Here is a 16,420-nt window from a genome sequence, read left to right on the forward strand (position 1 = left end):
GATTCTCTAGTATCTCCCATGCTTTTTTCAAGCTCAACAAACATCTTTATAATCATCATTCTGAGCTCTAGCTCTGACATTTTACTAATGTCTGTATTGATTAGGTCCCTAACCTTTGTTACTGCCTCTTGTTCTTTTCTTTGAGATGAGTTTTTCCACCTTGTTTTTTTGTCCAGAGAAGAATCAACGAATTAGAGAACAAAATACTAAAAGGGTAATAACAACCTGAGAAAAATATACACTAACCAAATCGGAAGAGATCTGAAACCAGGGGGAGAAGAATGGAGGGGAAAAAAATTATATATATTAGACTGGTGAATAAAGAGAGCCGTACACTTGATTTGGGGTGTATTTTGGTCTGTTAGAAGAAACTGCCTCCCAAAATTTTAAAGAAAGAAAAACTTAGATATATACAAAAATAAAGGTAAACACAATGAAGGGATGGAATATGACTGTAAAGATGAAACTTGTAAAAGCTTTTAAAAAGGGAATTGATAAGATAAATTTGTTGAAAAAAGAAAAAAAAGGAGAGAATGTGATCAGGTTGGAGCCTAGAACAAAGCCATATGCTGGGTTGAGGGTATATTTCGGTCTATTAGAAGAAACTGTATCCCAAAATTTTAAAGAAAAACTTACATGTATACAAAAAATAAGGTTAAATACAATGAAGGGACAGAATATGACTATAACAATGAAAATTTAAAAAGATTTTTAACAAGGGTTGATAAGATAAAATAGTTAAAATAGGTTAAAGTAGGAAAGAGGAAAATTTCAAAAAAATAGAAAAAAATGAAAATTTTAAAAATTTAACTTTGAAAGACTAAAGGATTATGGGGGAAAAGCCATGAATTTTATGTGTTGCTTTCCTCTAGCTCTAGAGTTCTGCAGTTCTCATTAATTGGTGAACTTGGTCTTGGCTGGATATTCTTGCTGATCTAGGGAAGGCACCTGTTGCAGTGATTCTCAAATGTCTTTGCCTGAGGTGGAATTGCACCACCCTTGCCACAGGCCAGGCTAAGTAATCTGTTCGGGTTTGCTCTTAGGAGCTTTTGTTCCCTGAACGCTTTCCATACAGCTTTGGAGGATGGGAATGAAGATGGCAGCCTCCCAATCTCCAGCCCAGAGGAGATAACTCAGGGCCCCACTCTTCAGTGAGCCCTCAGAGAAAAGTAGTCAATCCCTTCTATCTCCCTGGTCTCTGGCCATGCTCCAAGATCACCCAGCCTGTGACCGACCATTTCTATCTCTGGCACATGGCCCTGTTTGGAGTCTCCAAACCCAGCAGATTCCTGCCAAGTGCTCCTATGCTGCTGCACCTGGGGGGAGGAAGGTGAGTCTCCCCAGATCCATCCTTTGTTGGGCCCCTCCTCTAAGAGTAGTGGCCTGTCTGTGCCTCGTATCATGGTTTAAGGTAACCCCAAGTTGAGAGCCCTTCCTCTGCTCCATCTCTGTAGTTGGCTTCCCTGCTCTGATACCTGAGAGCTCTGCCACACTCAGAGACCCCTCGTCTTTCTGTGACCCCGAGACCACTGGACCCAGCGAGTATTCCACCCCCTGCTTAGCCACCAGAGTGACATCCCTCAGGGGAGCAGACTTCCAAAAGTTCTGACTTTGTGCTCTGCTCCTCTCTCACTTGCCAGTTAAGTGGCTGACAGAGGCTCCCTTTCCCCATGGTCTATCTTCCCAAATATCACCTCGGATTCTTTTCTCTGCATGTCCTACCTTCCAGAAAGTGGTTGCCTTTCAGCTCATAGAATTGTTTCTATTCTTCTCTTCGATCTCCGGTTGAGATTGTAGGTGTTCAGAATGGTTTGATAGCTATCTAGCTGAATTCCTGGGACCAGGAGGTCTCCTACTCCTCTGTCATCTTGCTCCTCCCACAGGGATTGTCCATTTGGATACAATGTTAATTTAAGGATAATTATTTCCTCTTTCTTTGACCACTTCCTGGTCACCAACTGCAAATGTACACAGAAAAAAATTAAAAGTCAAGATTCTTGTATTTCTAGAGGTGTGACAGTGTAAATGAGTGATGTAGCCCCAAGAAACTAAGGTGACTAAAGTGGCAGCTAAAAGGACAGATTTACCCAGTTCCAGCAGATTTTTGCCATACAGGTAGGAAAATAGGGTTTAGATTTTGTTTTCAAGAAAAAATAGAGATCTAAAGTTTTATGTGAAATCTCCCTTGTTGAGAAACACTATACCTTTTGTGTTGTATTGTCCATACCAAATAAAACCTATGGCACCATATCCTTGCCTTTGCCATAAGAGTTGATCTTTCTGGAGCAATATACCCTATCCTTCCAAGTCAGTTTACCCTACCCACTCTGTACTCCCTCTTCCTGAGATCTCACTACTCCCATGGTTTTAGTTACTATCCAAGTCCCAGACTTCTCATCTGAGCCTCTGAGTAGGCAGAAATATCTAACTTTCTGCATCTGGCTGGTATCCCAAACTCACCATGTCTAAAATGGAAGTCACTATCGAATGTCTCAAGTAAATCCATTCTTCCTCCTCATATTTCTTATTTCAGTGCACTACATGACCAACTACTTTGTTTGATAGGTACCAAACTACCCTCACTTTTCCACACCCCATCAATTCCAGGAAGTGCCAATTGTTAACACATATCCCATTACTCACTTCTCTCTAAATTCACTGCTATTACTTAGTGCAAGTTGTTACCATCTTTTGCATAGAGTATAAACTTTTTTTAAAAGATTTTATTCATTTATTTGACAGAGAGAGATCACAAGTGGGCAAAGTGGCAGGCAGAGAGAGAGGGAGGGGGAAGCAGGCTCCCTGCCAAGCAGAGAGCCTGACGCGGGGCTTGATTCCAGGACCCTGAGATCATGACCTGAGCTGAAGGCAGAGGCTCAACCCACTGAGCCACCCTGGCACCCCTTGCATAGAGTATATTGGAGATATTTTTACTTAGGTTGGGATCTGTAGCTGTCATACAAATGGGAAAATGTATGTCAAACCTCAGACACAGGGTGCCTGGGTGGCTCAGTTTGTTAAGCAACTGCCTTTGGCACAGGTCATGATCCCTGGGTCCCGGGATCAGAGCCTTGCATTGTGCTCCCTGCTCAGCAGGGAGTCTGCTTCTCTCTCTCTCTCTCTCTCCCTCTGCCCCTCCTTCCTGCTTGTTCTCTCTCTCTCAAATAAACAAAATCTTAAAACAAAACAAAACAAAACAAAAACCCAGAAAAACAACAACATAAAAGCCTCAAACACGTTCAGCCAGTGAGATACTCAGACTGGAAAACCAAATGTAGGAACTGTCGTTTCCTAGTTTCTCCCCATCTGGGGCATCCTCTCTCCTCTTTACATGGGTTCTCAAAAGCTATTTAAATTGTTCTCTCTTGTTCTTTTTATTTTCTCTTTGTCTAGCTGATATAGTTGCATTTCCAGAGGTTAAACGTTCATGTGGTGCACATCCAAATCCTGCAAACATATCTTTAGTCTTGGCTGTTGCAAAGAATGCCGCAATGACTCAGGAGTGCGGATCTCTTTTTGAGTTAGTGCCTTCATTTCCTTCAGATAAATAAATACCCAGAAGCAGAATTGCTGGATCACACTGTAGTATTACTTTTAATTTTTGGAGAAACTCCATACCGTTTCCATAGTGGCTACACTGGTTTGCATTTCTACCAACAAGATGCTAGGTTTCCCTTTTCATGCAGATTTTTAGGGTTGCCTCTTATTCATCCTTTGTGTCTCAATTCAAATATCATTTTCTCTGAATGATCTTCCCAGCACTCCCAGCCAAGGCACTCATTTCACTGAATGGCACTATCACTTTACAGTTTTTCTTCTTCAGAAAGAGCAGCACCTGAAATATTTTTTATTTGTTTACGTGATGAATGTCTACCTGTTCGCATGAAGGCAGGCACTTGTTTACTGTTTATTAAAATACTTTCCATTTCCGGAGTAACAGCACATAGTAGGTGTTCTGTGAATACATTAACTGACTCTGAACATGCAGGTGCAGGCTAATTAAGCCTTCAGTATCCTAAAGACTTATAAGAAGATTACACACTGTCAAAGCAAATGTGTGGTTTTCTGAATGTATCTAGTGACCTCTGCTGGAATTTTAGAGGACAATATTCAGGAATATGGAAAGCAGATAATTTTTCTTTTTCTGATTCCTCTCCAAATCTTATTACAGAAATTACCCCCTTTCTCTCTTTCTCCTCTCTCTCTCTCTCTCATACACACACACACATACACACACAGAGGAAAGAAGAGGATTCACCCACATAACATGGATAGAGGAGGATATATCCTGTGAACAGATCTCAGATGATTCCATTTATTTCCCTCTTCTTGACTCAAAGGAGCAATTTTGAAAATGGCATTCACTATTTAAAAGAATTGGTAAAGGGTATCTTCCTGTTGGAAATTATAGGATCGAAAGAGTCACATAGGTCTACTTTGAGGGTCATTAGGAGATGGTGTGTTGCTGAGAATGCTGGTACTTGAGGCAAAAACGCCGAATGAGAATTGAGGACCAGGAATTTCAAAAAGTCAGAGTCATAGAGTGAGAGTGAGTAAAACAATCATCAGGTGATCTGATTAAATTTTGAAAACAGTTTTTTTTTTTTAATTATCATTGACCAGTCAAGATTAAATTCTTTGTATGTTATACCAAAACACACACTGGAATTTATACATTTTCATAGGGAAATTTTTAAGAAAATTAATTAAGAGGAGGGGAACCAAGATCTATGCCTACCATTAAAATTTAGATTACAAATGTAGACTATAGTAACTACGAATAATTTTTTTAATGCTCTAGAAACAGCAACCAAAAGCATACTTAGGAAATCTAAAAGGATTTAAAGCATAGAAACGGTCCCACCAAATTCTTCATGGAATTTAAAGAGGTCTGCAAACTTAATAAGGGAAATTGCTAATCTTGGATCACTTTGGAAGTGATGAAATAAACACTGATGACTGCATGAGTCTAGGAGTTTGGTCAAAAGGACAAGGGCTAAAGGTCTGGATTTGTGTCATGCTCAGCCTATGAGGATGCCACCACCCGAAGGTGTGCTTGCCTAAGCCCCAAACCCGAGGATTTTACATGTGCTTGAGTTGCTCAGGTTGATACTGATTGGAGATACTGTCCTCCCTGCACCTGCCCAGAAAGACTGTGAAGAGGAGCTGAGAATTCCTGCTTAAACTGAGAGTTCTCTGGGAAGCACGTTAGATTTTGTTGGACTGGTTTACACCTATGAGAAGTTCCCCAAGCCTGAGATCTTCCACCTTGAACCTACACAGCTCCCAGGACACCGATCCTGGGATCCCAGTGTATTGAATAAAGGATTCAGAAAAGCTTCAGAGGACTGGAAAAAGAATGCTCCGAGGCCGATCTCTATCTGTGACATCCCTGAGTGGGCTTCCTCAGTGGGAAGTTGAAGAACTTCCTGTGGAAGATTTATTGCTTTTTGAAGTCGCTTGGGAAGTAACCAATAAAGGTTTGTACTGCCCTGGAAGGCGGCTATTTGCCAGATTGGTGAAGAATGTAGATTAAGATATCACAGGTAACTTTAGTGAGAATGAATTGACAGGGAGGAGAAATGTAAACTTACTGAATGTCAATTTTGGTTAGGTTTAACCTTGTCTGTTTCGACAGGAGGCTATAACTTAGATGTGGCTGTGTGTTGGAGGGAGAGAATGTTGAAAATACTACTCGTTTCCAGGGAATGTGCATTTAAGCTGAAATTTGAAATACAGGTTATGACAAAACAGGAATAGAGAGCTAATATTTCATTTTTCGGTTTTATGATTTCTCTCAACAAAGAAGCATAACCATGTACTTTATTTTAAGGAGAACCATATGCGATCGGGACCAATGACAAACTTTAATGTCACATACTGTAACATACTTAGTAATATTGCTAATAATTCACAGTTAGCTTGGAATTAGTTTTAACTTAGCAGCTGCTCAGAAGGCATTACGTCAAGCTCCTATAAGAAGAATGAGAGTATTTCAAACTTAGAGGAATTATATTTGGCATCTGTTCTAATTTTCACCTTATGCTAAGTGTTCAGAGTTCTCACATGTACATAGTCACAAAATTCATAAAATCTTTTTTTGATAAAATTCATAAAACCTTGAAATCCCACAAGTGAAAATCAATCCTGCTTATGTACAAATGCAGGAAGGAATGTGAGAGAACAAAGCAGTCTTCTACTCTGTAGTTTAGTGAGGTGGAAACAAAGAGAGCAGAAACCTTATTATGGAGAAGTGTTTTATGAAGAGCTGTTTCTAATGTACTTTTTCCTATGGTGTTTAAATATGTCCACAGTTCCAGGGAACAGAGTCGTCTTTGTTATTCATAGATCCCAGAGTAAGACTTGAAAGAACGTTTTTCTCTACAGAGTAGGCAGGAACTCAAGGATGTAGCTTGTCAGTGGGTAAATTGGGGGGATTCTTTAGCACCAGGAATCAGTTCAGAGGACCTCTGTGTGTGTTCCAGCACCTAAACAGAGTTCTTCTCCTTCCTTCTTTCTTCCTCTTCTCTCCATTCAGCAAACATTAATGGAGCATTGTCTGCTGGTGCTAGGAATACACTGGTGAGCACTGTTATCCCATGGGGTTTACATCCTGGTCCTGTGTGGGCTGATCTCAGGGCCTAGAATGGTGACTGGTGCACAGAAAATGCTCAATGGATTTTTTTCTTTGGAATGAAGGAATGAATACATTTTGCTTTCAGCCCTCACTGCCTTTGAAACCTATTTTCTTTCATTTCCCCTACAAGGGAAAGGAAATTTTTTTTTGTGGAGAAGGGAACAACAAAATTTTACCCTGCTGACAACATCTCCAACATGTCTTTATTTTAATACTTATTACGGTCGTATCTTTTAGAAAGTTTTATATAAATGGACAATTATTGTGTTCATCCCTGATAATACATTGATACTATACATATAGCTTTTTTTTTTTTAAATTTACTTTGAACTTTTACTTCCCTGCAGTTCATGGCAGTGATAGGTGGCATCTTAGAATCCAACTCCTCTATTTCAAAGATGAAATGGATGACTAAGGCATTAAATGATCAAGCAAATGGAAGGGTTGGGACTAGCATTTAGGTCTTCTTCAAGGTCACTTCTCTTTTTTACTACCCACAAGAATTAAAAATTAATATCATTGTCTAAGGAAATGTCCTATAGATGAAAGAACATAGGACTTGCAATCAAAGGCCATAGATTTCTAAGACTTTGAAAAAACATTCTTTAAACTGTCTGAATATCAAGTTTCTTCATGAATGAAATAAATGTACTATGATCCAGCCATCTTATGATGTTTTGTGGCAGTAAGGAAATCTATTCATATCCAAGAAAACAAAAGATTTCTGACAGGGAGAAAAACCCCATTCTGCTAGAATTCTGTCAGTATAAAATAGATACGTGTATAATATAAAAATGAGAGTCACAGTTAAATTACTGGATATTAATTCTCAGACTTCAAAATAACACTTTCTACTTGTTCATATTACCCTTGGCATTTATTGCTTTTATTCATTTATCCATTTATTATTGCCATTTATGTATTATTCAGTAAAAATTCATCAGATGTTTATTAGGATTCAGGCACTGGGAAATGAAGAAGATAGAGATTTACAACATGGAATTGATTCCCAGTCTTCCAGAATTTACAAACTTGTAGGTAGACATTGAACACGCAATTATAGTCAAATGTGATGACAGTAAGAATAAGAGGAGAAGGAGCTCTAAGATATACATTGAGAACCCATAAGAGACTCTTAACCACAGGAAACAAACTGAGGGCTGCTGGAGGGGGGGAGAGTGCAGGGATGGGGTAATTGGGTGATGGGTATTGAGGAGGGCATGTGATGGAATGAGCACTGGGTGTTGTATGGAACTGACGAATCACTAAATTCTACCTCTGAAACTAGTAATACACTGTATGTTGATTAATTGAATTAAAAAAAAAAAAAGACTACACGTTGGGGGCTGAGGAGGGGAGGTTTCTACTGAAATTGATGTTAGGGAAAAACACCTCTGTAGGGAAGGGACAGTTGAGCTGACACCTGGAGGAGGAAAAGCCACTGGGTAAGGATGAGGGAACAGGGATAAAGAGGGGACAGTGTTCTTTTTGAGGGAGGGCTATATGCCAATATGCAGAGGTGATAGAGTGTACTCTGTTCAAAGATCTGAGGGAAGCTCAGAAAGGGGAAAGGAGTGGAGGGGTGGCTGCAGATGGGAAGGACCAGCAGGGGTAGTTTGTGAAGTTTATGGTTAATGATGGGAAGTTCTAAGTAGTGGGGAGTGCTAAGTGGTCTGGTGTGTTTTTGAAAAACACTATTACTAGTTGCATGAGAGGATAGCAGGAAAGTAAGAGACGAGTTAGAGACTGTTGCTTGGCCTACGATGAAGAGTTTTACCCAAATATCAGGAAAAAAAGTTCACTTTTTCCTTTGTTTGCGACTCATTACAATGATTTCTTCTCCACAGACCTGCCCAAATCATAGTAGACTATGGACCAATTATTACGTTGAGGATATCTGAGTTTATTAAAAGACTTTAATGAATATTGTCACAAATAATGATTGGTAATTTAACACATGTGAACAACTCTGAAATGTAGTTGCTAAATGAATGCTTCTTTTTAAAAATTTACTAAAAATAGGGGTGCCTGGGTGGCTCAGTCTGTTAAGCATCCAACTCTTGATTTCAGCTCAGGTCATGATCTCAGGGTGGTGAGATCTAGCCCTGCGTAAGGCTAAGCACTGGGCCTGGAATCAGCTTGGGGTTCTCTCTCCTTCTCCCTCTGCCCCTCCCCTCACCATGTATGCTCTCATGTGCTCTCTCTCTCTCTCTCAAAAAAAAAAAAAAAAATTAAAAACAGTTCATTTTCGCCCAAAGCCAGCAAGTAATATAATACATATAATACTTCTACTTTCTCCCTTCTCAAACCAGACACCATAGGTCTGGGTCACCTGGTGTGAACAGCATATGGAAAAACATGAAGACTGCAGTCAGAATGGTGCGGTAGAAACTGATTATAATTGTGAGTCTGCTCTTCTGAGGCAGAGGTTCTGAAGGTGGGACCTTGAGAAAAGTGGGCTTCGAGGTGTTTGCAAACCTTTAAAATTGTATCTGAAAATGGTATGTGTGAGTCCTCTTTGGGGGAAAAGGACTGAATGCCTTCATTAGATTTCCAAAACCCTCCATGATGGATGTGAGAACCTGCTCACTAGTTCCCTAAGCCCTGGGTTCCTTTTCATTAACAGGAAGTGCCAAGAGCCAAAATGAAAACCGATTTCCCATAAGTATTGCTTCCCAAATGGCTTTTCTCTAGGGCAGAATAGGAAGGCTTCCACCTTCCCCAAGACCTAAGATAACTGGTTTTTCTGCGACACTGCTCATTTTCTTCCTCTGTCCCTCCCACCCACCGCTTTTAAAAATCCATCGCTATATTGCTCCAGACAGTTATGTACAGTTTGGCTGTCTACAGCCTGTGGACTCTTGAGTCAGACTTCCTAGACTGGAATCCCAACTCCATCATTACCTGATGTTGGATCGGTCTCATAGCCTCTCTCTGCCTCAGTTTGCCCATTTAAAATAAAGGTGATAATAGCACGTATCTATAATGGTGTTGTGAAAACTAAAACAAATACCAACTGTAAATCACTTAGAACAGGGCCTCGCATTTAGTAAACGCTCTGTCGGTGTTATTATTATTTCTTCATAAAATGTATTCATCAAAGGAGGAAGTTGGGTCATTCATTTTCATACTGCCTTTCACTTTGAGCAATTCCATGATTCTGTTTTCAAATGCAAAACCAGAAAGTATGGGGGGGAGAGTTATGGATCAGGATTACAGTAAGTAGGGATGAGGTCCCTTTGCCTGGCGTGGATTCGCGGTGGCCGTATCAGTGGCATCCCGAGCCTCACCACAAGAAACACAATCCACGCAAACACTATGCTCTGCACATCCACAGCTTCAAGAGGAGCCCTGTGTCCTCACTTCCTTTTCATCCAGATGACCCTGTCTGAGCCCCCTCCTGTCAAGAACATTTGCATTTACCATTGTGGTACAGTTGGGGTGGGGATAGCTATTGGCTTGCTCCAAGCTGTCATCTCCCACTGCCCAAGACTGCTGATGCTTCATTTTGAAGCCGCAGACCCAGCAAAGCTCCGGACCCATCAACATTTGTTGACCATGGTCATCTTTCCCAGCGGGTTTGATGCCTCAGAGAAGGATGTCTAACTGTAGAATGACTACCCTTGTTCTGCAGCTGTCTTGAGATGAGAAGGCCAGATTAGTAGCTCTGTATACTGAAGTCATATAACTTCCCAATGCTGGAACTTTAATTTTTTTTAATTTTTTATTTTTTTAAGATTTTATTTATTTATTTGGCAGAGAGAAATCATAAGCAGGCAGAGAGGCAGGCAGAGAGAGAGGAAGGGAAGCAGGCTTCCCACTGAGCAGAGATCTCGATGTGGGGCTCGATCCCAGGATCCTGGGATCATGACCTGAGCCAAAGGCAGAGGCTTAACCCACTGAGCCACCCAGGCACCCCCCAATTCTGTAACTTTTAAACATTTTTAAAAGTAATGAAGATTGTCCCAGTTTATATATAAAATACAGTTGATACTTGAACAACACAATTTTGAGTGCATGGGTCCACTTATATGCAGACTTTTTCAATAAATACAGTACTGTAAATGTATTTTCTCTACATTAGGACATTTTTGAACAATATTTTCTTTTACTAGCTTGTTTTATTGTAAGAGGAGAGTGTAAAATACATATAGCATACAAATATAGGTTAATTGTTTATGTTATCAGTAAGGTTTCAGATCAACAGGCTGTTAGTAGTAAAGTTTTTGGGGATTCAAAAGTTATATTTTGATTTTTGATTGCATGGGAGATTGGCAACCCAACCATCCCTTGTTCAAGGGTCAAATGTATATCCTTATTATATATCATATATAGAGAGCATAATAATATACAATATATGTATATGCACACACATATATATACACACACATATATATACACACTTTGGCTGGTGTTCACATTCCATACTACTTTGGAGTCCCAATTTTAGCAACATCAGCAGTGTTTCTATATGAAAACTTGGGGTTTTAGCTATCTCCATGGCATATGCCATAGGACCTCATCTTTTCTTTCTTATGAAAGGCCTGATACTTTGCCCTCACACAAAAGATAGCTCCCATGTTGTTTCAGTAAAATATAGATCAATAAAATACAAAGTACATGTTTGAAAGTGAAGGGTAAGTCAATTCAATGTAATTCAATGACCTACACCGGTAAAACAATAAATCATCAAAAATATGTGTTGGGGAACCTCTGGAATGTAGTCCAAATTTGAAAATAGGAATGACTCTATTTCTTTGCCATCACACTCACCTATAAATAACATGCCAGGAGAGGCGTTTTGGGTAAATGTGGTATCTAGACAAAGTAAAGGCTGAGGGAAATACAAATATGGGGAGATAGAGAGAAGTTACAATGGACCTTGAGCATATGAAATAGTGGTAAGATGACCTCCCCATGGAAAGACTGTACATGAAGTAGTCTAGGGGGCAATGATTCATTTACCATTAGGTCTCTACCAATATGGGATTGACTATTTTTTTTTTTAAATTTTATGTTTTTATTCCTGATACACTGAAAGAGCATAGCCATAGTATTTATGAACCCCCTAAGGTTACTTGGTGACTATTTCTATCAAGATTGAAGGCCTCAAATGGGAAAAAGAAACAGCAAATTAACTAACAATGTTTAATTTTGCATCTCAATTCCCACATCTAATCTTTTTTTTTTTTTTTTTTTGAGTAAAGAATTTCTCTTCTCCTTTTGGTCCTTTAACAAATAAAAATGTGTTTGCATTTGCCCTAGTGTATTTGAATTTGAAACACATAGTCTAACAAACAAGGATGTCCTAAGATCTCTGGGCAAGATACATAGTTGCAAATAAAAGAGTTTTAAAATAGAAATGTGAATAAAGCAAAAATAAATGCGTGCCATCAGAACCCAATAACACAGCCCCTTTATAAGAAGAATGTGAAGGAAATAAGTCTATAGAAGAAATTATTTGAAAATTTTGTGTTTTTATGGATCGTGAGTATGAATAAAACTTAAATGTATATAAATACATTGCTAAGATGTGGCTCATACACTTTAAAGAAAAAAATTCTTAGTTGTTTTTGCAATTTTTTTCTCTAAATTTGTTTTCTTAACAAATGGTTTTGACAGTTCATGACATTTTCCGGAATTTGGAGAACTATTTAAGCATACTTGATTCTGGCTTCAATTTATGTAGCCTCAGATTTATTGCTGATTGATTAATTGAATCATTTCTCTTCTGGTCTTTTCTGGAAGCCTCTACGTGCAGGGTTTACAGATCATCTTCATGTGTCCCATGCTATTTTCGTCATCTGCTACCTGAGTTGTGATTGAAAGTTCTTATCGTTCTTCGTTCAAGTGACGGTTCTAAATTTCTTTACATTTTCTGTAGCCATGAAGTCTTTTCTTAGACATGGAGTTCTTAAAGACAAGAAGTTTATGTAGGCTAATGTGAAAACTGTTTGCATGAAATAATTACAAGTTGGGAATTCTATTAGCGCTACCCTTTTATGAGTTAATGAATCCTATTGGTATTTATATAACAGTACCAACATTTGCATTCTGTGTCTCATCTTAAAAGGTAGTTCACCAAAAAGTATATTTTGAGTGGCTCAGCTTAAAGAAAAATTTGCAGATGGCAAATTCTACCTTTTGGCCCTAGATTGTGACTATTGATAAGATTTATCATTTATGTACCTCTGGGGCAAATAATACATTATATGTTAATTTAAAAAGATTTATCATTTAAAGTCTAAATTACAGAAACAATTTAAGAGATACAATTGCTATCGAACCCTATATCCTGATTAATTGAAATAACTTACAAAAACTGGAGTAAAAATAGAAACCTTTAAAAAAAATATACAAGTAATAAAATCACTCTAGGAAGTAGAGCTGAAGATTGGTGCCAGGATTTGTGTTGGCTCTGGGATTTCACAGAGCATTTTTTTTTTTAAGATTTTATTTATTTATTTGACAGACAGAGATCACAAGTAGGCAGAGAGGCAGGCAGAAAGGGAGACAGAGGGAAGCAGGCTCCCTGCCCAGCAGAGAGCCCGATGCAGAGCTCGATCCCAGGACCCTAAGATCATGACCCTAGCTGAAGGCAGAGGCTTAACCCACTGAGCCACCCAGGCGCCCTCACACAGCTTTCTTGAGTTGTTTCCTCACCTATAGCTCATGGACAGAGTACTATTCAAGAAATTGGTTCAGACTGCTTCATATTCTCATACGAGATGATCGCTTAGAGCCAGCACAAGATATCCTGCCTGAGTTTACTGAAGGTCTTCTGCTTGGTCCTCCCTATTCCTCCTGCCTAGTTTCTGCATCTCAAACCTTCCCTTTTGAATGCCTATTTTTCTCTCCTTGTCCACTGTGCTCTCAACTTAGGGCCTTGGCTCTAACTCATGTCTTTGCCTAAAAAGTTCTCCATAACTGCTTGCCTAATTTCTTCACCCTTTTAAGTACTTACTCGAATACTATAACTCATTGAGCCTTAGTCTTTGATATTGCTGTTACAACCTCCCTTTTGCCTCCAAGCTAGGTTAATATTTAATCTCTGCTGAACAAATGAGCTAACTGAGCCTTAGACAGGTTGATTTAACTAGTTCAATTTAGTTGTTCCCAATTTTTCACCATTATAATGCTTCCATAAATAACCCAATACACATATTTTTGACACTCTTCTTATTTCCAAGAACAATATTCTGGATCCTAGGGTGCACATAATTTTTGACTTTGTGTTTTAATAGTCATGGCAGCAATGCCAGAGGGGAAATGAAACACCGCATGAAAATATGTATGCGAGGGTGCCTCAGTTGCTCAGTCATTAAACATCTGCCTTTGGCTCAGGTCATGATTCCAGGGTCTTGGGATCGAGTCCCACATCGGGCTCCCTGCTCAGCCAGGAGCCTGCTTCTCCCTCTCCTCCATGCTTTCTCTCTTGATATCTCTTCCTCTCAAATAAATAAATAAAATCTTAAAAAAAAAGAAAATATGAATGTGAATCATTGGGCTTGACATGAGGGTTGGGCCAAGCATTCCCCCCTCAAAATCTATCATTTCTTTTCCCTTGTCAAAAGGTAACTTGTGGGGTACCTTCCAAGGTAAGTGGCTCTTTAGCTTGAAAGTTTTATTCATAATTTCAACAGTGGCTGTTACTTGGACGTACACTACACCCCTCTGGAGCAGTGTAGGAGAAGGAGTAAAAGGTAATTACAGTTGCTGAGGGTGTGTGTCCTGACAACGGCTGTTGGAACCCACTTTGAAACTTTAGTGCAGATAGAGCTTTAATTTAGGTCAAGTTCTGCTTTCTTCTGATCATCTCTTCAGATTTCCTGGAAATATTTGTATTTCTCAGCTGCTGCCAACCTGCTGCTCTATGAAATGCATGAACTGAACCAAATAGTAACTATTTGTTAGTGTCCTTTAAAAAATTTCTTCTAGAAAGTTAAAGAAACCCTTGTACTTGATAAATCCTAAATGCTAACTTAAAAATGAGAACTCATTTCCATGCCTTCATCACTTATAATGAAATACTAACCTGAATGATAAACGGAACTTTTTCTTTTTAACAGTTGGTGGCATCTATACTGTGATTCAGACGAAGGCCAAAACCACAGCAGATGAATGGGGAGACAATTATTTTCTGATTGGACCGTATTTCGAGCATAATATGAAGACTCAGGTAGAACAGTGTGAACCTATAAATGATGCTGTTAGAAAAGCAGTGGACACAATGAATAAACATGGCTGCCAGGTAAGGGATACTGACTGAAACTTCACTCGGCAGGACTAGCAGACTGTTATGGGAGAACAGACCACCATTCACATGAACTCACAGGAAAAGACTACCTACCTAGGGAAAAGGAGCAGGTTTGTGAGAAAGAGGATGAATTTGACTGGAAATAGGTTACATTTGAGGCACCTTATAAAAACCATCAGGAAATGTCTAATAGGATAATAGGTTTGGAGCTCAGCAGAAGGTAGAGGATAGACGTGTTTTGGGGAAAGTCATTTGTGTTTAAATTGTAGTTGAAATTATTGGTGTTGATAACAGTATTCAGTGGAAGTTTATAGACAAAGAGCAAATGTTTTGAGCCAAACCTTTGGGAATGTCAACATGTTAGAACATCTATGTTTAAAAAAAAAAAAAAAGAAAAAAAGAACTCAGAGGTTGCACAAGTACAAACACAGCTAGTGATATAGAATCAAGGGTGTGCAAATCCTAATCTTCAGAATCTGTGAATAGGTTAGCTTATATAACAAAAGGATTTGGTAGATTTGGATCATGAGGTGGGGAGATTCTCCTGGGTTATCTAGGTGGGCTCGATGGAATCACAGGGGTCTTTATAAAAGAGAGGCAGTAGAGTTAGAATCAGAAAGAAGATGTGCCAATGGAAGTAGAGGTTGGCCTGATGAGCTTTGAAGACAGACGAAGAGGTCACAAGCCAAGAAATGCCTGTAACCTCTAGAAGCTGGAAAAGACCAGGAAACAGATTCCCCTAGAGCCTACAGATGGACTACAACTCTGCCAACATGTTGATTTTATCCCCAAAGACCTATTTCAGATTACTGACTCCCAAACCTGAAAGATCATAAATTTGTGTTGTTTTAAGCCACTAGGTTTGTGTCTTAATCTGTTGCCATCACAATAGCAATAGGTCAAAACAAGGGAGGAGAGAGTTTCAAGTATGAAGGAGGGATTAAGTCAATGAAAGGTTTAACCAATCTCAGCTGGGGTTAGCAACATTCAGGTCATTCATGGTAGTCTTGCTAAATACAGCCTTGAGGAAGAAGAAGGTTAAATCAGATTACAGTGGATTGGGGAATGAGTGAATGGTGAGGAAAAGGTACAGAAGTTGTGGCAATAAGATTTTTCTATGAAGAAAAAGGATCATTAAGTATGATTATGTGACTGACTGAATTAATGGTTGAATTGATGAACAGTTGCATTTGAAATGGATAGGAAAGGAAGCAAAGCCAGAAAGGAGGCAATGATGTAGGAAAAAGTGGAGGATTCCAAAAACTAGAGGTCTTGATGACAGAAAAAGGAATATTTATGCTGGGAGAAACAGAGTGAGAGAAGTAGAGGTATAGATATTGTGGTCAAGTAACAGAATGCTCAGGCTGAATATTTCAGAGAAGGAAAAGTTTCCATTTTAACAGGGATAACAGTGTAGCCATGAGCTTGTGTGGCTGGAATGTCATGGACATGAAGTTCTTTGAAGTCAATAAAGTCAGAAAACTATGAGGTTAACTCTGTAGGATAAAAAATTGGATTTTGAAGTT

The 16,420-nt window shown here is 39.1% G+C and overlaps 1 protein-coding gene across 2 annotated transcripts in view; it reads left to right on the forward strand.

Annotated features, from left to right (window-relative positions):
- The first annotated feature begins 5,038 nt into the window (after window positions 1–5,038).
- GYS2 (glycogen synthase 2) overlaps window positions 5,039–16,420 on the forward strand; it is a 49,696-nt gene continuing 38,314 nt past the window's right edge. Inside the window, exons 1-2 of one of the 2 annotated variants that reach the window (XM_080809951.1) lie at window positions 5,039–5,480; window positions 14,707–14,888. In XM_080809951.1, the coding sequence (XP_080666077.1) occupies window positions 5,360–5,480; window positions 14,707–14,888 (303 nt within the window). In that variant the 5' untranslated portion in view covers window positions 5,039–5,359. Of the gene's footprint in view, window positions 5,547–14,706; window positions 14,889–16,420 lie in introns of both variants that reach the window. The other variant, XM_080809952.1, reaches the window with a different exon arrangement.

Source organism: Martes martes (genome assembly GCF_963455335.1).
Source record: "Martes martes genome assembly, chromosome: 8".
Lineage (NCBI taxonomy): Eukaryota > Metazoa > Chordata > Mammalia > Carnivora > Mustelidae > Martes > Martes martes.